Genomic DNA, 22,622 nt, shown 5'->3' with positions numbered 1-22,622 from the left:
TTATAAACTTTTCTGCCAAAAAAATTTCTGCACGTTTACTAATTATTTATAAGTTTTATTAAAATGTTATGTGTTTGATTAATCTAGCATACCTTTAAATTAAAATATATATGGCTACAGTAATACTGGGACTTCAGGTATTTTAAGTTTTATTGTAGCTCTTTTACAGTTATCACAGTTGAAATTTCTTTCTTTCTTTCTTTTTTCTTTTTTTCGAGACAGTCTTGCTCTGTCGCCCAGGCTAGAGTGCTGTGGCATCAGCCTAGCTCACAGCAACCTCAAACTCCTGGGCTCAAGCGATCCTCCTGTCTCAGCCTCCAGAGTAGCTGGGACTACAGGCATGTGCCACCATGCCTGACTAATTTTTTCTATTTTTAGTAGAGATGGGGGCTCACTCTTCCTTAGGCTGGTCTCCAACTCCTGAACTGAAGCAATCCTCCCACCTCGGCCTCCCACAGTGCTACAGTGCTAGGATCACAGGTGTGAGGCACCCCACTCGGCCTCACAGTTGAAATTTCTAATCATAGCTATGTTGAAGTATTATTTCAGAAGAATGAATCCATCATCTGTCCTGGCTGGCATGTTTTTAAGAAATTTTTTTTTTTAATTTCATTTTTTATTTTATGAGAACCCTCCTCTTCCAGGCCTGTTTTCTGGCCCACAGTCAAGACTCTGTGTTATTGACTCCTCTGCTGGGATTGAATTTTTAAATAATTTTACTCCCAGCTGACCCATCCTTCTAGACAAGTATGTCTTAATTTTTAATTTTTTAATTTTTCTTTACTTTTCAGTAAGGGGAAGGGACAGAAAATGCAGTAGGTACCTGGAAACAGTCCCCAAACAGAGATTTTGTTGGAGATTATAATTTAATCCTAATAAAAATATACATTTTCATTCTACTTCATTATACACCATTATTTTAAATATATAGCATAAAAAGGTTTACTTCCGTCAAAAGACAAAATTATAACCAATTTAGTTTAAAGATCTTAATTGGCTTTTATTTGCGATTTTAGAATCAGGCAACACCTCATTCTATAAAACAGAATGAGTGTTCTGATCAACTGAGTAGAGGAGGTTGGCTTTATAGGTAGAAAAGTGCTGAAAAAAGCAGAAACAAAAAAAGCAGATTGGTCATTTCAAAGTTACTTTCCTTGTAAAGGTTAAAACAGAGGGGACTTCATTATAATTCAGGCTAAAACTGGCCTGTCTGGGGATTTGGCTATTGTCTCTCCCTCTCTCCTGATTTCTTGGAAGGTCAGATAAACAGCTTAGTTTCAGCTTGGTGACGTGGAACTTCAACATGAGTAACTCCATTTTGGTTTAGTCTATTGGGCCCAGTGCAGGAACTCAGACCAAACCAATGGCCTCCTGTCAATTTTATTGAACACTTCCCTAACTCTTTTAGTAAATCGTTACCACAGGAAAATGTGCTGTGTTTAATTTGTGGCTATGTTTACTTTACTTTGAATAAATTTGTTGATATACCTAAGAATAATCCCTGAAGCCCTGCTGGGAAGAAGGGAAGGGAACTGGAAGGAAAGGAAGAAGGAGGCCCCAGGTGAAAGACCTGCAATAACAAAAAAAAGTTTCGACTTTGAAACTTGGGGTTTACTAGGTGTCTTAGTCATTTCAGTTGCTATAACAAACATACCATAGACTGGGTAACTTAAACAACAGAAATTTATTCCCCACAGTTCTGGAGGCTGGGAAGTCCAAGATCGAGGTGTTTGCAGGTCCAGTGTCTGATAAAAGCCCATTTCCAGGTTTGCAGATGGCCATGTTTTCATTGTATCCTAACAGGGCAGAGAGGGGAGAGAGAGGAGGTAGTGGGGAGAAAGTGCGAGTGCCAGTGTTCTTCCTCTTCATGTAAAAACATCAATTCTATAATGTAGGCCCCATTATAATCACCTCCCAAAGGCCTCACCTCCCAATACCATCCCACTGGAAGGGGATTAGGGTTTCGGCATATGAATTTGGGAGGAATACAAACATGCAGTCCATAACACTAGGTTCATAATGTGCCTTAGCCCTTATTCCCTTAACCTCTATTCCCATTCCTCTGTATTATTTGCAAAACAGAACTTAATTCCCATATGACCATGAGAGCCTGAAGAAGAGATACTTACTGATACATCATCCTCTTTCCTGGCAGCACAAATATCCTGCTCTTCCTGCTAATACTAATTGAGCACTTACTATGTACCTGGCTTTGTTTTACATTTTTTACATTTAGCGAATCCTTTAATCTTCCCAACAAGCTTATAATGCAGGTGTTATTATTATATTATCCCATATACAGAAAAGGAAACTGAGACATAATTTACCCAAGGTTGCACAGCTAGTGGGTAACTGGTAGGGGACATTCCAACCTAGGCATTCTTAACGCTGTAATATAGTGCCTTAATGACTCAACATTTAAACTGTACTGTCTTAAAGACAATACTAAGAAATGTATAAAATTAAAATACATAAAGGCTTTGGTAATGGATGCATAATCAAAAGGGTTTTTAAATTTTTTATTCGATTATGACACAATACTTAAAAGTGCATAAATTGGCCAGGCACGGTGGGTGGCTCATGCCTGTAATCCTAACACTCTGGGAGGCCGAGGTGGGAGGATTGCTTGAGGTCAGGCATTGGAGACCAGCCTGAGCAAGAGCGAGACCCACGTCTACTAAAAACAGAAAAATTAGCCGGGTGTCGTGCTGTGCACCTGTAGTCCCAGCTATTCGGGAGGCTGAGGCAGGAGGATCGCTTGAGCTCAGGAGTTTGAGGTTGCTGTGAGCTAGGTTGACGCCACGGCACTCTACTCAGGGCAACGGAGTGACACTCCATCTCAAAAAAAATAAAATAAAAAATAAATAATAACAATAAATAAAATGAAAAGTGCATAAATGATGTTCAATGAATTTTCATAAAGTGAACACACTTATGTAACCCTTATCCACATCGAGAAGTGGAAAATAACCAGACCACTCTTCCCCATCCAGAATCTCCTCTTGCGCTATTAGTTTCAAAATTCAAAATAAGCATTCACTTATTATTGCTGTATAAAATGCATTCTATAGTCTATCTCAAACTCTGAGTAAAATGCATTTCCATAGTAATATACTCTTTCCATAGTAATATACACAGTAGAACTGTGATTCTTTAAATGTGGTGCCCAGACAAGCAGCCTCCCATACCTGGGAACTTGCTAGACTTGCAAATTCAAGGACCCCAAGCCAGATCTACAGAACGGAAACTCTGTGGGTAGAGCCCACCAATTTGTGTTTTAACAAGCCCTCTGGCTGTTTCTGATGCATCTTAAGGTTGGAGAAGTAGCTAGGTCAGTGGGTTGGAACAGTTTGGGTTCTTAATCACGTAGGAACTGTTAGATGAATACTACGGTCTAAAAGTGTTAAAACTTGACTGACAGTGACAAGTTCTAATTACCTCTTTTTGAAGTATGCTACAGGAAAAATGCGTTCCCATTTTAACTAACCATGTTGTTTCAGTCAAGGTTGCATTTTGCAAGAAGGATAAAGCAGCCCCGTCCTGTTTTGACTTCTCCTCTTGCCCAGTACGGAAACACCCAGTTTGCAAACAAAGCCCTGGCTACAGACAGGCGGAGAATTCTAAGTCCAAAAAGTCTTGGCCAATCAGAGGCCAGGCTCTAGGCGCTCGCCTATCCTGGCAGTGTGATCGGTTGTTGCCAGCCAGCGGAAGAGACTTTTCGCAGCCACGCCCCGCGCCCTCTAGCGCGAGCCAATCGTTGCTCGGCGCTAGAAGAGGCGGTACCCGCGCGAGCGATTGAACATGGCGGAGGCCGCTGCTTCAGGGGCTCTGAGTCCGCGGGGGTGTGCAGACGGGAAGGATGCGGACCCCCCGGAGGAGGGGATGGCTGAAACGGAGGCAGACGAGCTGGAGAAGTTTGAGTGCCAGGAACTGCTGGAGCGCCAGGTGCAGCTGGGGGCCCCCGAGGAGGGGGAGGAAGCGGGCCTGATGGCCGAGGCCGAGGCCGTGGCAGCCGGCTGGATGCTCGATTTCCTCTGCCTCTCTCTTTGCCGAGCCTTCCGTGACGGCCGCTGGGAGGACTTCCACCGGACCCGCGACAGCGCCGAGGGTGAGGGCGGGGTGCGCCCGGGCTAGGGGCTGCGCTGGGGACGGAGGTGGGAACCGCGGCGGGCGGCCGGGGCCTAGTTTCCAGCGCTTTCCAACCCGAGTGGGATCGGGGGAGAGGGGCTGCGGCGGCGAATTAGCCGGGGACCGAGGCTCTGGGCCGAAATTTGTTCGAATCCGGGTTCTGCCTGTTAGCGCCTCAGTTTTTCTCACATTCTTTTTTTCTTTTTGGTAAAGTGAAAATAAGATCCCCGTTTAGGGTTGATAAAAGTATTAAATGAGTTAAAACGTATAAAATTGCACCCAACCCAATACCCGATTCGTTCTGTCTCCTTTGGCATTTATGTTTGGTTCTTTCTGCTCAGGTATTCCTGTGGTAATATTCACCAGTAAGTGTAGCCTCCACTGACCTCCAGGGATCAGCGTTTTATGTTAATTTGTGAACTGTTTAAACCTCCTTTGGCCTACTTGCTCAGTACAGCCTTCAGGATAAAAGTAACTGTCCATGAAATCTGGATAGACAGTCTATAAGTGATGGACGAAGACATAGACCCATAGAAAAGACTAGCCTAACCTTTTGAAAGATAACAGAAATGTGCTCTGGTACTTCATTCAGAGGTTGGCAGTAAATTTATTGTGCAAGTAAATATTATAGTATTATATTACTTAATAGAAAGTTCCCAGCCGTATTGACACATTTCATTTTCATGATAATCCTGTGAATTAGTAAATAATCTTAGTTTATAGACGAGTGAACCAGTTAACCTAAGGTACCTATAGGTTAAAAGGGGTATTCCAGACCAATGCTTTTTCTTCCAATTCAGGGACCTTTCCTTTATATCACAGATAGCACTGGATCTTTGGATAATTAACATTAAAATAGAAAATTAAATCCTGGAATGAAGCCAGTTCACCATAATTAGAATTATTAAAAAGTCCTCTTTTGGGAGGAGGCTAGGATTATCCTTGCAGTAATGAATTAGAGTTGGAGACATCAGTATGAACTCCTTTTTAGTTAATGTAGGAAGAGATAGGTGTAGAAATATTTGTATGTTTGGACATGGATTAGTATACACAGTTTCCTTGCTCTGTCACATAAAGGGCACAGACGCAACCTAACTCTAGTAGCAACCAGTACACCCAGGTTTCCAATACCATTCTCCAGCAGGACTCTTTGGAGAAATGACTGATTCTGGGACTGGAACAGGAAATATACAAGATAAACCTGGAGCATCCTGTGGTGCCAGAAAGTAAGAAAGTGCTCAAAAACAACAACAAAGAATACCCCGCAGTAGTGGAGGTAGAGGGTATAAAGGGACACAGGAATCATCTGCAAGACCTCCCAGCGGCCAAAGTGGAAACAACTACAGCAAGAAAATATAGTAGTATTGATTTATAACCCAAAGTATAAAATAAATAGCCATGAGTCCATACTGATATAAATAATCAATGGGAGAAGAGGCAAATCTCACATGCAGTTAATTCCAAGTAATTTAATGTAGCATAACTCCTTGAGTGTGGGGTACACATAGTGACTTTCTTCCAAAGAATACAATGTAGAAGGGGAAAAAGAGTTACTATACTGCGAAGAAAGCTGACAAACACACACTACCTCACCTAGGTGATCAAGGTCAACATCAACAACGGTAGACGGTAATATGTACACTTTATAATAATTTAATGAAAGTGAAATTTTACTGCTATAGTCTTCTTCCCCAGAGCGTGTAGTTCCAGTCTGATAATGAGAAAAACATCAGACAAATTCCAATAGAGGGACAGCCTACGAATACCTGACCTCAAAATGTTAAGGTCATCAAAATAGAGGAAAGTCTGAGAAGCTATCGTAGCCAACAAGTGCCTAAAGTCACAGGATGACTAAATGTAATGCGGTGACCTGGATGGGATCCTGCCACAGAAAAAGGACATTATGTGAAAACGAAGGAAATCTGAATAAAGATGGACTTTAGTTAATAAGATACCAATGTTGGTACATGAATGTGACATGAACCATACTAATCTAAAATGTTAATAGGAAACTATTGCAGGGTATTTAGGACCTCTTTTCACGATAATTTTCACAATAATTCCATCAATTGAAAACTGTTGTAGAAAATAGTTTTAAAAAAATTTAAAAAACCCTTTTAATGTTCTAGCTGAAGACCTGAGGAATAATCTAGGTCACCCCCATTATTTTAAGGTTAAGGGCACAGAAACCCAGAGAGAATAAACTATTTTTCAAGTTGTACTGCTAATCATTGGCTAATATGCAATTGTAAATATGGTGTTGTCTTCCTGTTCCCATTTTTAACTGAAAGAACTCTTTAATTTTATTGAATTTTATATACTACACTTTTCAAAATTGTAAAAATATACAACTCTTGATGCTTTCTAGAAAATTCTTAGCTTTTTATTCAGACTCAGAATTGTTCTCACACCTCACAGATCTCAGATAATGCCTTTTCCAGACTATTATTCCTAACATCCCTGCCATGGGAAGCAGTGTAGGATAATGATTAAGAACATGGGCTCTGGAGTAACTTGTCCAAGTTCGATTTTTGGCTCTATTACTTTATAGCTATAAAACCTGTCACAAGACAAAATTACAACAAATTTAGTTTAAAGATCTCACTTGGCTTTATTTTCATTCTAGAATCTGGCAAAACTATCCCGTAAAATAGAATTAAGTGTTCAGATGATTTGAGCGCAGGAGGTTGGTTTTATAGACAGAAAGGGCTGAAGAAAGCAGAAGCAAAGAACAAAAAGCAGATTGGTCATTTCAAAGTTACTTTCCTTGTAAGGGGGGATGGGGTGGGGACAGGGAGACAGAACAATAGAAAGAACTGATTGGTTAATACCAGATTACTTCAGTTCACTTTGTTGTAAGGATTAATACAGGGAGTTTCATTAAATTGAAGATTGAAACTGGCTTGTTTGGGAAATTGGCTGTTATTTCTTTCTCCTGATAACTTAGTTTCAGTTCAGTGGTGTGGAATTTTAGCATAGGTAACTCCATTTTTAGTCTGGTCTCTTGAGGCCTAATGTAAGAACTTAGTCTAAAACAATAGCCTCCTATAGTTTTTGTTTAATGGTCCTGAAGCAATACTTACTCACTTGCTGCCTCAATTTCCTCACTTGTAAAATGGTGATGGTATAGTATCTAGGGCCATTGGGAGAAGCTAATGAATTGATAGGTAAATCAAGGTTTTTCTATCATCCAGGCTTTGATGTTCCATTTCTAGAGCATAGACAGATAGATTTAGCATCATTCTTAAGGGCTCTAGAATTTTCTGAATGTTAAATGAGTATTAGCTTCTACTTAAAGTTACCAGCTGCATTAGTCCCTAATAAGGGAGTCAGCTTGACCTTTGAAACTTTGAAGCCAGGCATTGACTTCTGTCTATGTATTAAAGTCCAAGATGTCATCTTCTTCCAACAGAAGCCTGTGTCATCTACATTGAAACTGTTGTTTAATGTAGCCACCTGCATCAATGATCTTAGCTAGATCTTCTAGATAACTTGCTGCAGCTTCTACATTAGCACTTGCTGCTTCACCTTGCACTTTTATGATATGGAAACAGTTACTTAAACCTCATGAACCAATCTCTGCTAGCTTTCAGCTTTTCTTTAGCTTCCTTACCTGTCTCAGCCTTTGTATATTGAAGAGAGTTAGGGCCTCGCTCTGGATTAGGTTTTGGCTTAAGGGAATGTTGTAGCTGATTGGATCTTCTATCCAGACCCCTCAAACTTTCTTCATATCAGCAATAAAGCTGTTTTAGTTTCTTATTATTTGCGTGTTCATTAGAGCAGCATTTTTTCCTTGGAGAACTTTTACTTTGCATTCCCAACTCAGCAAGAGGCCTACCTTTCTGTCTCACTGTCTCAGCTTTCAACATGTCATCCTCACTAAGTTTAATTATTTCTAACTTTTGTTGTTTTTGTGGGGACTTTTTTTTTTTTGTAGATGGGGTATTGCTATGTTGCCTAGGCTGTTCTCAAACTCCTGGACTCAAGTGATCCCTCCTGCCTCAGCTTCCTGAATAGCTGAGATTACAGGTGCATGCCACATTGCCCACCTTATTTCTAACTTTTGATTTGAAGTGAGAGATGTGTGACTCTTCCTTTCACTTGAATACTTAGAGGCCATTATAGGGTTATTAACTGGCCTAATTTCAATATTGTTGTGTCTCAGGGAATAGTGAAGCCCAAGGAGAGGAAGAGGGACGAGAGAATGGCCGGTCAGTGGAGCAGTCAGAACACACAACATAAAGCTTTCTGTCTTATGTGGGTGCAGTTCATGGCACCTCAAAACAATTAGAGTAGTAACATCAAAGATCACAGATCATCATACATAATAGCAATTTAAATAGAGAATTATCAGGATGTGACACAGAGACATGAAGTAAGCACATGCTGTTGCAAAAATGGCACCAACAGACTTGCTCAATGCAGGGTTGCCAGAAACCTTCAATTTGTTAAAAAATACATCTGTGAAGCGCAATAAAGCAAGGTATGCCTGTATTTATCCCTCATCGCACTCATTACAGCTAACTGTAATAACTTTTTATTTAATTTGTGTCTTCTCAGCATAAAACCTTTTTGAGAGGCAGGGACTGGTATCTTATCTCTTAATTCATCAGCTTCTAATACAGGTTAGCAGTAGATACTTAAATAAATATTGAATGACTTGTGTTTAAATTTTATGTAAATTTTGTACTTTCTTTAAATCCTATTTAATTCTATTATGGCTGTATTTAGTCCAGATAATCTCTGGTATAGCATAAGATTATGGCATTTTAGAATTGAGGAAATGGGCTAAATGTATTTATCTTATCTGCTTAGTGGCTGCAGGATTGCTCTTCAGTTTGCTAGTTATTTAAGCTTTTTATATATACAAATCAAGCCCTGGGTGAAGTATAATGCTAACAGTGGTACCTTAGTGACTTAGATTAGTATTTCCTTGGAGAAGCCTTCCCTGAAACCCCCTCACAAAAGATAAACACACTCTAAGATTTCTTGTCATATGCTTCCATAGCATTAGCATAGCCTTCTGTACTTGTCTTTTGCCGTTTTCGTATTTTTACCTTAGTAGTTCAATCATTTGTCTCTCATTGCTACATTGTAATAAGCTCACTAAAGGCCCAGGAACATGGTTTACTCACCATTGTATGTGGTGACTATCTGATACATCTGGGTGGTCATTCAAATATTTGTAAGTATGTTTTAAAAATATAGCTTTCACTGGGTATGGTGGCTCACACCTATAATTCCAGCACTGTGGGAGGCTGAGGTGAGAGGATCACTTGAGGCCATGAGTTTGGGAGCAGCCTGGCCAACATAGTGAGACCCTGTCTCTACAAAAAATAAATTACTCGGGCATGGTGGCACCTGTAGTTCCAACTGGAGTATTGCTTGAGACCAGGAGTTGGATGTTACAGTGAGCTGTGACAGTGCCACTTGTACTCCAGCCTGGGTGACCTTGTCTTTAAAAAAAATGAATATAAAATAAAAGTATAGTTTTGTAAACTGAACAGATTCTTACTTAACTGAAACCTTGACAGAAGTAATATAAAATACTTGCTATAATTAAAGAGTTTCAAGGTATAAAATAAGTTTTCAACCAATAATTTGACACATTTTACAATTTGGATCTTAATCTCCTTTTTTGTTAATATAGACTGCTACCTGTGAAAGTAATTTTAAATATTTTACATGTGAAACATTAGTTATATTTTGCAAGAAAAATGTTCTTTGCTATTTTTGTTCTGATTTTTTAAAAAATTGACTATAAATAAAACTTGTAGATCTAAATTTATGATAATTTTTTGAGATGTTTGAAACCTGTTACTTAACAAACCATACAGTGGCACTATTAAGTTTTATTTTAATAAACTTCATTTTTTTATTTTTCAGCTATTATTCATGGACTATCCAGTCTAACCGCTTACCAATTGAGAACTGTATACATATGTCAGTTTTTGACAAGAATTGCAGCAGGAAAAACCCTTGGTAAATACCTGTTTTTATCTTATATTGGCAATATTTCAATCTATGTCTAAATGTAAAAGAATGAATGAGCAGAAACAGATGAGAGCTTTTTTTTTTTTTTGGAGAGTTTGCCCACGTCTTTCTTACACTTGATCCTGCTTAAACAGAGTTTTAAGTTCCTCTGTCCGCTATGAATTTCAGATACAGTAGAATGGGTGTGGGGCCCAGAAATTTATATTTCTAAGTTCCTAGGTGATTCTGATGCTGCTGGAAGGGAACCACATTTTGTGAACTTTATCTTTAAATTTTATTCACTTTAAATTTTATTATATGGTAACTTCGTGGTGACTCCTATCATACTCTGTTTTTTTTTTTACTGGCAGCTATGATACTTGAAACCTTTTATGTGAACTTGAGGTTAGGACTTATTTATATAAGTAAATATAATTTATAGCTATAATCTCTCTCCCTTGTCCCCATAGTTCATTTTAGATTATAATGGGCAAGCCTGATTCAGTTTATCAGAATTTGGCTGATATTTACAACATGGTCATTTAAAGGGCTGTTTGATACAAATAATTACTTAATTATATTGGTTTTTATAATTTACAAAATGTTTTCCTAGCAATCCTGAGTGGTGGGCAGTACTTACATGAAACTGCTTACTTACAAACATATTGTATTACATAAAATCCCACTGTATTAGTACCACTATCAAGGCCCTTATCAATCTAGCTCTGGCTCTTATATCCTGCTTTGTTTAGGAGGTGAGCTTAGGTCTGGAGTTGGTTCCAGGGCCATAAGTGGATAGATGTAGAGGCAGAATGGATGTAGAAGAGACAGGATTATAGGTAGCTCTGGGCCTGTTGCTGAAGAAGACAGGCTGATGTGGACACCATTGGAAAATTCCAGGCCATGTGGACCATAAGATAATGTTGTTGTTAACAGGGTTGTTTTGTAAATTAAATGTGACAAAATACTCTAAAGTTCCCAGCAGTGCTTCACATATAGCAGTTGCTCAGTATATCTTAGTTTCTTCTCTCCAGAAAAAGGGGTGGGGTGGGGGGGAGAATCCAGAATTTGTGTGTGACCCCATGATGGTTTCATCTTGAAATTCACTAGGATCCCCTTTTGGGCATATCCTACATATGATAGATAGGCCAGGGTTGACTATCAAGCATCAGTATATTTCACTATAATGGGTGCAAATGAGGTATCATTTAAAATTTCATTTTAATTTATGTATTGGATTTTCAGCTATACATAACACTTCTGCATTTTTTTAGTGGTTGCTCTATAATAGCACTGCTTAATAAAGATAGCCACTTGTGTAATTTAAAATTTTCTGATAGCTACATTAAGAAAAGTAAAGAAGTATGTAGAATTAATTTTAATAATATTTAACCCAGTACTTTAAAAATTTGTTAAGTAATCAGTATAAAAATGTTGGTGAGATATTTTATCTTTTTTTGGAGTAAGTGTTTGAGATCTTACAGTGCATCTCAATTTGGACTAGCCACATTTTAGCTGCTCAATAATTATATATTGCTAGTGGCTACCATTTTGGCTTTAATCTGCTACCCCATATAGCTTTAAAATACAGATTTCTTGAAAGGGAAGTGTTTGTTTATGGGAGGCTCTCTTCTCTCTTAGGACCTTCTCTGTCGAGATCTGTGAGACTCTGGGAGATTTCCCTGCCTTTCTTCCCCAGCCTACTATACTGCCCTGGAACTCAATAGATGTCCTATGGAGAAAAATCAGTCATGTGTTTGTACTTCCTCTACCTTCCAATCCACCAAGTTAGCCCCAGAAACCGTCAGAAGCTTTTCTAATTTCTCTTTCTCCTAGTAAGCTCTCCCTGCCTGTAGTATATTGGAAACTCAGCCTTATCCAGAATTAGCAAATAGGTCCAGGGAAGAAAACAGCTGTAAATAATCAGCTCATCTCAGAAGGGATTCTTTTTCTCTCTGGAATTTTAGTTCATCTCATTCTCATTGCTTCTATAGATATCCCTGTCTTTAGCAACATGATTTTGCAGTTTATCCAACTTTTTTTTTTAGTTGTAGTGGACTGTTTGTCTGCTGCAGCATTCTGCATCCTATGTGGAAATGAATGTCTAAACTGTAAATTTTTTGAAGCTAAGATCTAACGTAGATATTTTTCTATATCTCACATTTATAAGAAGGAAGACAGATTAGTGAGAAGGGTTAGGTAATGGTTCTTTCAGTCAAGAAAGACTTATTAGGAAAGGTAAGTATCAAAATGAGTTTTTGAAAGAAAGAAAGCAGATGAAAAATGAGGAAGAAAGATTAGGCAATGTACCTTTGCATTTTCATTCCACTAGTTTATGCCATGTAGCCTAGCCATAGCAGCCATATTGCTATTCCTGAAATACTTTTTTTTGGAGACACAGTAAGTGGTTTTTAAGGGTCCTGGCATCTGCTTCTACCACTTGCTAGCTGTGTGACTTCTCTAGGTCTCAGATCCTACTTTATGAAACAAGATTAGCATACTGCCTGACACTCGGTGTTAATTATTGGTGTAACTATCTTTTGTACACCTCTGCTTTATCTTCTGCTACTCCATCTTCCTGAAATGTTCTTCCCATCCTTGTCCTTTTCACTTGGTTATCTTTGTCCTTAATGCCCCACTTCAGACGACTTCTCTATCATAAAGGATTCTTCTTCTAGTATCTCTATTTTGAGTTAGTAAGCTATTCCTCAAATACACGAGACTCTGCTAGAGAGTTTAATCAGTCTCTGGTGAGTGGGCGCAGGCATCAATATTTTTTAAAAGCACCTCAGATGATTCTGAGGTATAGCCAGCATTGAGAACCACTGGCATAATACACAATTCTAGTAAAGTACCAGTTATATTGGTTTGTCTACACGTGTCCCTCCATAGCTAGTATGCGAGCTCCACCAAGTCAGGAACTGTTTCTTCTTTGTTTGTATCCTAAGTACCTGGCACAGGGTCTGGAATATAAAGAGACTTAGTATATGAATCAATATATATTTTTATATCTAAAAGTGGAAAAACAATTAGGATTGGACAATAGAAAATAAAGTAAAAGTACTTGAAACTGGCTATATTTAAACTTCATGCTCACTTTAGTTTTTCATTTTTTTGTTTTTGTTTTTTTTTGAGACAGAGTCTTACTCTGTTGCCTAGGCTACAGTGCCAAGGCGTTAGCCTAGCTCACAGCAGCCTGAAAGTGATCCTCCTGCCTCAGCTTCCCGAGGAGTAGCTGGGACCACAGGCACATGTCACCACATCTGGCTAATTTTTTCTATTTTTTAGTAGCGACGGGGTCTTACTCTTGCTCGGGCTGGTCTTAAACTCCTGACTTCAAGCGATCCTCCTACCTTAGCTTCCCAAAGTGCTGGGATTACAGGTGTGAGCCACCGTGCCTAGCTCACTTTAGTTTTTCAAGTAAATAAAAGGATGTGCTATTTAAAATCCTTTTCAGTATACATATTTGTTGCATAGTTGCTGTGAAACTACAACTGTTCTGGGAAATAGAGGGGTTTCAGGGAATATATTTAATACTAAGTGGCTCCTGTCCCCCAAAATTTGAAAAATAATTATTACACATCGTAGAGTAAAAGAGGGTTTTTTGGTTTTTTTTGCCTTCAAAACACTTAAAATGCTAATAGGGTTGTTGAGGTAAGTATAAGTCTAAAATATTATAAAGCATAAAAAAATAGGAATATATACAAGAGATTTAGGTAAAGGTAATTTCTTAGTTACCTAGCTGGAGTAAGGAAGGCATTCAAGAAAGAGGTGGAATTTGCACTATGCCAGAAAGGATTGCTAGATTTTGTCAGAGAATATAAAAATGATATGCTGATAAAACATGAGCATTATTTGGAAAATAAACTGTAGGTTACCTGGATAGCAGAACTCTTGATTTCTATGCTCTACTTCCTAAACTTGCTCCTCACCCAGGCTTCCCATGTTGATAAGTATCAGCACCATTTATCCAGTTAAAACCTGAGAGGCCTCTGTTTTTCCTCACACTCTACATGCAATCCATTAGCAAGTCCTGTTCTGCATTCAAAATAGGTTTCGAATCAGGGATCTACTTAACCTCTTCCGTCTTTCAGATGACACATATCTATCTTGTCCACTGTTCTAGCAAAGTGACCATCTTTCTGCCCTTTGAACACCAAAACTCTCCTCCTCAGGACCTTACTGCTTGCCGTTTCCTCTGGGATGTGTTTCTTCCAGACCTCTGTGTGATTGTTCTTCACATTATGCTGTTCTTAGCTCCACTGTCATGTCCTCAAAGAGGCCTTTCCATGCTATGGTATGTGAAACAGCTTTTCCTCCCCACCACCATTCGTGATCCCCAGTGCACTTTTTCTTCTTTCTAGCCCTTATTACTCTGAAATTGTATTATTTGCTGATTTATTACTTGTCTCTCCCATTAGCATGTAAGCATCATAAGAATGGGGACTTTGTCTCATCCACTGAGATAGATACTCTCAGTTTTTAGGTGAGTGGCTATACACAGTGAGCGATCAATAAATGCTAAATGCTCATTGAATGAATTGTAGATTATAGGTGCAAGGCATGTAAGATATACATAGTGAACATTCTTTTTTTTTTTTTCTTTTGAGACAGAGTCTCACTCTGTTGCCCGGGCTAGAGTACCGTGGCGTCAGCTTATGTCTCGCAGCAACCTCAAACTCCTGGCCTCAAGCAATCCTTCTGCCTCAGCCTCCTGAGTAGCTGGGACTATAGGCATGCGGCACCATGCCCAGATAATTTTTTTTCTATATATTTTTAGTTGTCCAGCTAATTTTTTTTTATTTTCAGTAGAAACGGGGTCTCACTCTTGCTCAGGCTGGTCTCAGACTCTTGAGTTCAAAGGATCCTCCCGTGTCGGCCTCCCAGAGTGCTAGGATTACAGGCATGAGCCACTGCGTCCAGCCCATAGTGAACATTGTTGAGTGCCAGATTGAGTTGTTTCTAATTTGCTCATTAGTTATGAGCTGTTGTGAGTCTTTGCTCAGAATATCTTCATCAAAATTGTTTTGGGAAAGCTTAACAGTGTCTCATTAAATAATATCTCATTAAATAGTCATAAAATCCCGTGAGATAGTATTTATTGTCACCATTTTACAGGTGAGAAAACTGAGGTTCTATCTTGAAGTTTGTGATAGTGCAGTTAGACTCACAAACCATTTAAGAATTCTGTTACTGTGACACCTGATGTAAAATACAGTTTAATTTAGTCCTTAAAATCAATATTTTAGTAAAGAAAAGCTTCAAATGTTTTATAATCTTGTCAAGCTTGTTTCCAGTTGAAATTTATCTTGAGCAAATTAACTTAGAAAATCAAATCACTTCTCTAAACTGGTATATATGAGAACAGTGCTGGGCACATAGTTTATACTTAGTAAATATTTAAAAGAATGCATTTTTAAAAAAACGACAAAGTAAGGTTCCATTTAGCTTTCTAAGTTACTTATTTTTGTTCTGTTTTAAAAGATGCACAGTTTGAAAATGATGAACGAATTACACCCTTGGAATCAGCCCTGATGATTTGGGATTCAATTGAAAAGGAACATGACAAACTTCATGAAGAAATACAGAATGTAATTAAAATTCAGGTATGAGTATTACTTTGTGCTTATAATTATTACTTTGCTAGAAAATAAAACCATCTAACATCCAAAATAAATTAAGAGGAACCTAGTGGAAGTTGGACAGTAGTAAAATTCAATATAATCTTTTTCTCTAGAAATTTGACCTTTGGTTTATAGTCTTGACATGAGCACTAGGGGCTGAAACTTAATGTTTCATACTTAGATGTATATTGCCCCCTTGTTGCGAGAAATATATTGCATCTATTTAAAGATCAAGCAACCTTCAAAAACCCAGGGTGTGTGCTCTCCCAATTTCTATTTAAAGATTATAAATATGAAAAAATAATATTTTTAATTAGTAAGTTTTGTATTTTTATGATCAAGAATATGTAAAATTTTAACCAGGTAGAGAGAATTTTTGGTAGACTATTTAAGAGTGAGAAGCCAAAAATGTCATTCAAAGATGTAATAGCAGGGAAAATGTTTTGCTGCCAGCAGTCAAAGCATATATTAGTTTATGTAACTTTCTTAGTTAAATAAACTCAGAAAGTTAAATAAACTCATTTATTTAGAATTTTAAAACATTTTTCATGGGTTAGATGGGAGAGAAAACCCAGGTGGTTCCCCATCTTCCCAAGAATTAATGTGACTTTCAAGTAGAATTAGGACCTGAAGAGAAGAGAATGAGCAGACAAATGACTGCTTCTTTTAAGAATTCAACCCAGGGCAAAAAGATTTGCCATGTTATCCTCATTTTGGGGGGCTCTAGAGGAAGCAGGCCATTGTTAGTATACTACTATAAAGTTGAATAGATAAAAATAAAGTTTATAGCAAACATTTAATATATCACTTACTATTTGCCAGGCACTGTTCTAAGCACTTTCACATATAACTCTTTAATTCTTACAACAATCCTATGAAATAGGTACTATGTTTATACCATTTTACATATAAGGAAACTGAGGCACCAAGTGGTTAAGTAGCTTGCCAAGTTTACATAGCTACCCAGATGGTAATTGTAGTCCCATATTGTACCACATACACTATCAGAAAGCCAGTATGTGAAATCATTCAAAAGCACCTAGCTTCTAGGTTTCTATTAGTGATTTTCCGGGGACCCTAACTAGCAGATTTTATATATCCTAATCATCATAAACACCATCTACCTCCTCTATCATTTCCCTTTTTACTCACAATTAATATTTAGGTGGGTCCTAAATGTACGTAGTATAGCTTCTAATTTATTTTTTAATGCCTGCTATTAATTTGGCCCAAATTAGAGATAGAATGCTGAACGTTTATTAGTAAATATGTGTAAATATGCATAGGACCAATGAAAAATTTTCATGTCTTTTCAAGTCATAGTTACTTCATTTTTAACAAAGTATTTTATATTATTTATCAAATCAAAATTATTAAATTATAAAAATGTTTTAAATGAGATATTTTAGATTTATCCTAGTTATTTCAATAATTAAACAGTTATTAGATATTTTAAAAAGCAGTCTAAGGTATGTATGTGTCACCTTCTCTTTTAGGCTATAGCTGTGTGTATGGAAAATGGCAATTTTAAGGAAGCAGAAGAAGTCTTTGAAAGAATATTTGGTGACCCAAATTCTTACACGGTAATTGTTTAAATTAAAACCATAGAATTTTAGCACTGTTTATATGGAATGAGGGAAATTGAAAGAAAATTGGAGGAGAAAAGGAATGCTTTATCTTGTAAACAGTATACTGAGCAAAAGAAATAATAGTGTAAATCACATACGTGATTTAAAATTTTCTATTAGCCATATTAAAGTAGAAGGAACAGATGAAACTAATTTTAATAACATTTTATTTAACCCAATATGGTTGTCTCTCACTGTTCTTGGGGGATTGGTTTCAGGACACCCAAGGATACCAAAACCTGTGGATGCTCAAGTCCCTTACCTAAAATGGCATAGTATTTGCATATAACGTGCACATCCTCCTATATATTTTAAATCATCTCTAGATTACTTATAATACCTAATGCAAGGCAAATGCTGTGTAAATAATTATACTGTACTGTTCAGGGAATAATGACAAGGGAAAAAGTCTTACATGTTCATTACAGATGCTTATTTTTATTTTTGTTTTTTTAAGTGTTTTTCATCTGCCGTTGGTTAAATACACAGATGCAGAACCCCCTGATACAAGACTGACTATATGTTAAAAAAAATTTATTTTAACATTAAATGAATATAAAAAATTGAGATATTTTATATTCTCTTTTTGTGCTAAGTTTTCAAAATCTAGTGTATTTTATACTTGTGGAACATCCAAATTCAGATTATCCTCATTTCAAGGGCTCAGTAGCCACATGTAGCTACTAGCCACCACATTGGGCAGGTATAGAAGAAAATATTACAACTTGGCTTATTTTTCTGAATGGTTTCTTATGTGATCATTGTTAGTTTTTGTGTGCGTGGAATGTTAAAGTCAGTGGATCTTACCTTTTTAAATATTAAAAACAAAGTGTTACTGGAGTGAATTAAGCTTATTCAAAGAAAGAAAAGATGTTTTTTTACATTTTTTAATGAATTTTTTTTAAGAGATGGGATCTTGCTATATTGCCCAGGCTGGCCTCAAACTCCTGGGCTTAAAGGATCCTTCCACCTCAGCGTCTCAAGTAGGACTCTTTTTTTTTTTTTGAGGTAGGGTCTCACTCTGTTGCCAGGGCTACAATGCAGTGGCATCATCATAGCTCACTGCAGCCTCAAACTCCTGGGCTCTTTCACTCTGTTCCAGGCTTTAAAACAACAAACAAAAAAACTCACAGTCTCAAGCAATCTTCCTGCCTCAGCCTCCCAAGTCGACTACAGGTGTACATCACTGTGTCTGGCTAATTTTTTCTATTTTTTGTAGAGAATGGGGTCTTGCTATGTTGCTAAGGTTGGTCTTGAAACTCCTGGCCTCAAGTGATCCTCCCACCTCAGTCTCTCAAAGTGCTAAGATTTACAGGCATGAGCCACTGCACCCAGCCAGGGTAGGATTTTTTAATGAACGTTTTATTGAACAATAGTATACCCCTAGAAGAGTACATGCCACAAGTATGTAAATAAGTGTATTTTCAGTAAAGGACCATACCTGTGACACAGGCCTCTAGATCAAGAAACAGAACTTCACCAACACCCTCCAGTCACTTGAAAAAGTGGTTACCTTTTCAAGGGTAACCACAATCCTGACTTGTACTTCCCAAGACTGGTTTTACTTGGTTCTGAATTTATATAATGGAATTATAGCAAGTTTATGTTTGTAAGATTGATTCATGTTGTTGCTTTTAACAATAGTTTGTTCATTCTCATTGTTTTCATTGTATGAATATACAATAATTTATCCATTCTGTTGGTGGACATTTCAGTTATTTCCAATTTTGGACTGTATCATCCCTTTTTTCAAAGATGCAGTTGTACTCAGAAGAAGTACATCCTTTTACATGTCTTTTGTAGAACAAATGTATGCATTTCTATTGGATATGTACTTAGGAATAGAATTGATGAGGCATAGGATATGCACACATTCAGTTTTAGTAGATACTGCCAAATAGTTTTCCGAAGTAGTTATGTCAATACCTCTAGTAGTGTGGGAGAGTTCCAGTGGCTCCACAGACCTTCTGTCTGTGGTTTTCATTTTAGCCTTTCTGGCAAATATGTAGTGCTGTCACATTGAGTTTTAATTTCTATTTTCCTAGTGACTAGTGAGTTTGAGCTCCCTTTGATATGCTAGTAGATAGGGTTGGAGGGTGACTGCCAGGAACGTGGCCAGTGTTCCCTGCAAAAAACCGGGTCCCTTTGGTAGAGTTGCAAGGGATAAGAAAATAATAGAGAGAAATGGAAAATGGAAGAAATAAAAGAATAAACTGAGACAAAGATATAGTTTTGTAAGTTTATAAAGATTATAGGCAAAGCGGGGAGCTCAGGGGGCTTAGACCTCTCCGTGGGTCTCAAAAAGCCCCGAATGAGGTCTTACATGGTAACTTATAGGAAATAGTGAACAATTGTCAGGGGTAACAGATTTACATAACAGCAGGTAGTTCCTCTCAGGTTAACAGATTTTCAAAAGGCTTTTCCAGAAGGCTTCTACAGATTCTTTAACTAATTCTATTTACGTGAGCAAACGGTTACAAAGTCTTTCAAAGGTTAATTTCTAAATTCTAAGGTAAGTTTATCATTTAAACAGAGGGGTTAAATAGAGATATGTAGGCTCCATGTTTATTAGGTTATTGTGAATAGAGACAGGTAGTCTAGAGTGGTTTAAACAAAAGCTTTGCTTTTAGCCATTCAGGAAGCTGTCGTTTCTGGGAAGCTGTTTGTTCCGGAGGGCACTCCATTGTCAGCTCTCAGCCTATAGTTTTTAACAGATTCACTTGTGCTTTACAAAGCAAATCCAATTCTTTAGGTCTGAGAAACGGGGCGCCTCATGGGATACAGCCGCTACTGCCTTTCAGAGACGCCCTTCCGAGTATAACAGCATTCGAAATACAAACCAACACAACGCATTCACATATTCCTTCAGGGCAAAGCTCTGAAAAACTCCTAAGACAAATCCTGTCCCCAAACACGTTTAATACTAATTCATGGAGCGACAGGTGACCACCTTAATCCAATAAGGGATTGGGCCTGGTTGAGAGTAGGTTGCAATTTTGGTAAGGCTTTGTCTATCTCTAATTTGACTGTCTTCCTAGGGTATAACCCTCGAGAAATTTCAGCTGGTAACCTGATATGTATATTAGGTTTGCTGCCCCTATATTTTTTCCTTAGCACTATGAAACTACTGAAAACTCCACTCTCTTTGTACCTCAAAGAAGAGCAAAACTTATGGCCAGTAAATGTTAAGAGGTTAAGAGAAAGTGCTTAACCTCACTAGTATTAGTCATCAGGGCAATACCAAGTTTTTATTTACACACACACACACACACACACACACACATATACACACACTTCTAGGGTAAACACATACATACATACGTACATACACACATATATTTCTTTAATGGACTGTAGTAGACATGGACCAAGTAATAATATTGAAACACCATTTCCCACCCCTCAGATTGGCATCAGATAGAATGTCTTAGAATATTAACCATTGGGTCAAAAAGTCAAATGATTGGACTGCTTTAGACTGCCTGCTATAACTTCCTCTCAGGAATGTAAATTGGTACTTAAACTTTGAAGAGCATTTTAAGAAAATCTATAAGCATGCCTTCTATCCAACAATTCTACTTCTAGATAATACCCTAGAATAGGTGTTTTCCCTTTTACTGCATATTTTAAAATCCACGAAACTTTAAAGAGAAAAACAAAAAACCCAAGTCTCACTGAGACAATAGGTCTGGCATTGAGCCTGAGAATCTTTTTAAAGTTACGTAGCTTTTATTGTGCAGCCAGCATTCAAAGAACTACTGTACAAGAAAAACTTGTACTGTGCACAAGAAGATATGTAGAAAAATGTTTAAGAACATTACAGTAATAGCAAATAGCCTAAGTCCTTCAACAGACTGGAAGGATGGATGAATAAGTGATATTTTTGATCAATGTAATACTATACAACAGTGAAAATAACTAGTTCTACAAATGTCAAATCAGCATGGGTAATCATAGTTAGTAAAATACAGCAAGTTCCATAAGAAAACACATATTATGACACCATTTGTATAAAGTTAAAACCATGCTAAGCAATACTATATATTATTTGTGAATAAATACGTATATAGTGCAAGTAAAGGAATTCATGGGAATGGCATATTCTAAATTCAGAGTAATGGTTAACTGAGAGGGAAGGGGATACAATCAGATCATGGTAGTAAATGGGCTTTACCTATATTGATAACCTTTTTTTATTTCTTTTACTGGGTAGTGGACACTCAGGTTCATAACATTCTTTTTATTTTGTGTATGTCTGAAATACAAAATATTTTAAAAAATCGTGAGGGGCCAAAAAAGTCAGAAAAAAATACATTGGTGGGCCATTTAAAATAGAATTTTAAAAATCTCTTAATTGTATCTCTTTGAGTATATAAAGTGTGTTTTTCTTTTTTTTAAGAAATGGTGTCTTACTCTGTCACCCTGGGTAGGGTACAGTGGCGTCATCATAGCTCACTGTAATCTCAAATTCCTGGGCTCAAGTGATCCTCTTTCCTCAGTCTCCCGAGTAGCTGGGACTATAGGCGCATGCCAGGACACCCAGCTAATTTTTCTATTTTTAGTAGAAACATGGTCTTGCTCTTGATCTTGAACTCAGGCTAGTATTGAACTCCTGAGCTCAAGTGATCCTCCTGTCTGGGCCTCCCAGAGTGTTAGGATTACAGGCGTGAGCCACTGTGCCCAGCCCAATTTTTTCAATTATGACAAATTATGTAATATATGACAGAATTTCTTGTGTTTGTAATTTTATTTGTGTGATTTATGTTAATATATTTCTTAATATATATTGCATTTTCTTTAGCCTTTGAAAAGAAAATTGCTTATGATAATCTCTCAGAAAGACACATTCCATTCCTTTTTTCAACACTTGAGCTTCAACCACATGATGGAAAAAATTAAGACTTACGTGAATGACGTGCTAAATGAAAAGTCATCAACCTTTCTAATGAAGGTATACATATTATTTTGGATTGACTCTAAAACAGACTTAAGAGAAATTGTTACAGTAAAGGACAATACTTGAAATAGAAATCCTTAAAAACTAATCAGAATTTTGTCTAGTTTTGTAATACAATATGGTAAAATGTTACAATTAGGGAACCTAATTAAAGGGCTTATGGGTGATTTTTGTAGCATTTTTGCAACTTTTCAAAATTAGAGTTGGGGAAATTTTTCAAAATACAAAGTTGAGGGGAAAACTTATCAGAATGAATTAAGAAAAAGAAGTAAGAAAACGCAAAATTTAGTTTTAATTTAAGTAAATTTTAAA

General features: G+C 37.3%; 1 protein-coding gene across 2 annotated transcripts in view; it reads left to right on the top strand.

The window, feature by feature from the left end:
• The first annotated feature begins 3,785 nt into the window (after positions 1-3,785).
• The window catches only part of TERF1 (telomeric repeat binding factor (NIMA-interacting) 1), a 55,077-nt gene continuing 36,240 nt past the window's right edge, over positions 3,786-22,622 (top strand). Inside the window, exons 1-5 of one of the 2 annotated variants that reach the window (XM_012663190.1) lie at positions 3,786-4,108; positions 10,015-10,110; positions 15,586-15,707; positions 17,222-17,308; positions 22,155-22,304. In XM_012663190.1, the coding sequence (XP_012518644.1) occupies positions 3,802-4,108; positions 10,015-10,110; positions 15,586-15,707; positions 17,222-17,308; positions 22,155-22,304 (762 nt within the window). In that variant the 5' untranslated portion in view covers positions 3,786-3,801. The remainder of the gene's footprint in view (positions 4,109-10,014; positions 10,111-15,585; positions 15,708-17,221; positions 17,309-22,154; positions 22,305-22,622) is intronic. The other variant, XM_012663191.1, reaches the window with a different exon arrangement.

This window comes from Propithecus coquereli, unplaced genomic scaffold (assembly GCF_000956105.1).
Source record: "Propithecus coquereli isolate 6110/MARCELLA unplaced genomic scaffold, Pcoq_1.0 Scaffold8, whole genome shotgun sequence".
In the NCBI taxonomy this organism is placed as follows: Eukaryota; Metazoa; Chordata; class Mammalia; order Primates; family Indriidae; genus Propithecus; species Propithecus coquereli.
Note: the sequence above shows the minus strand (reverse complement) of the source record. Positions and strands in the feature narration are given on the sequence as shown.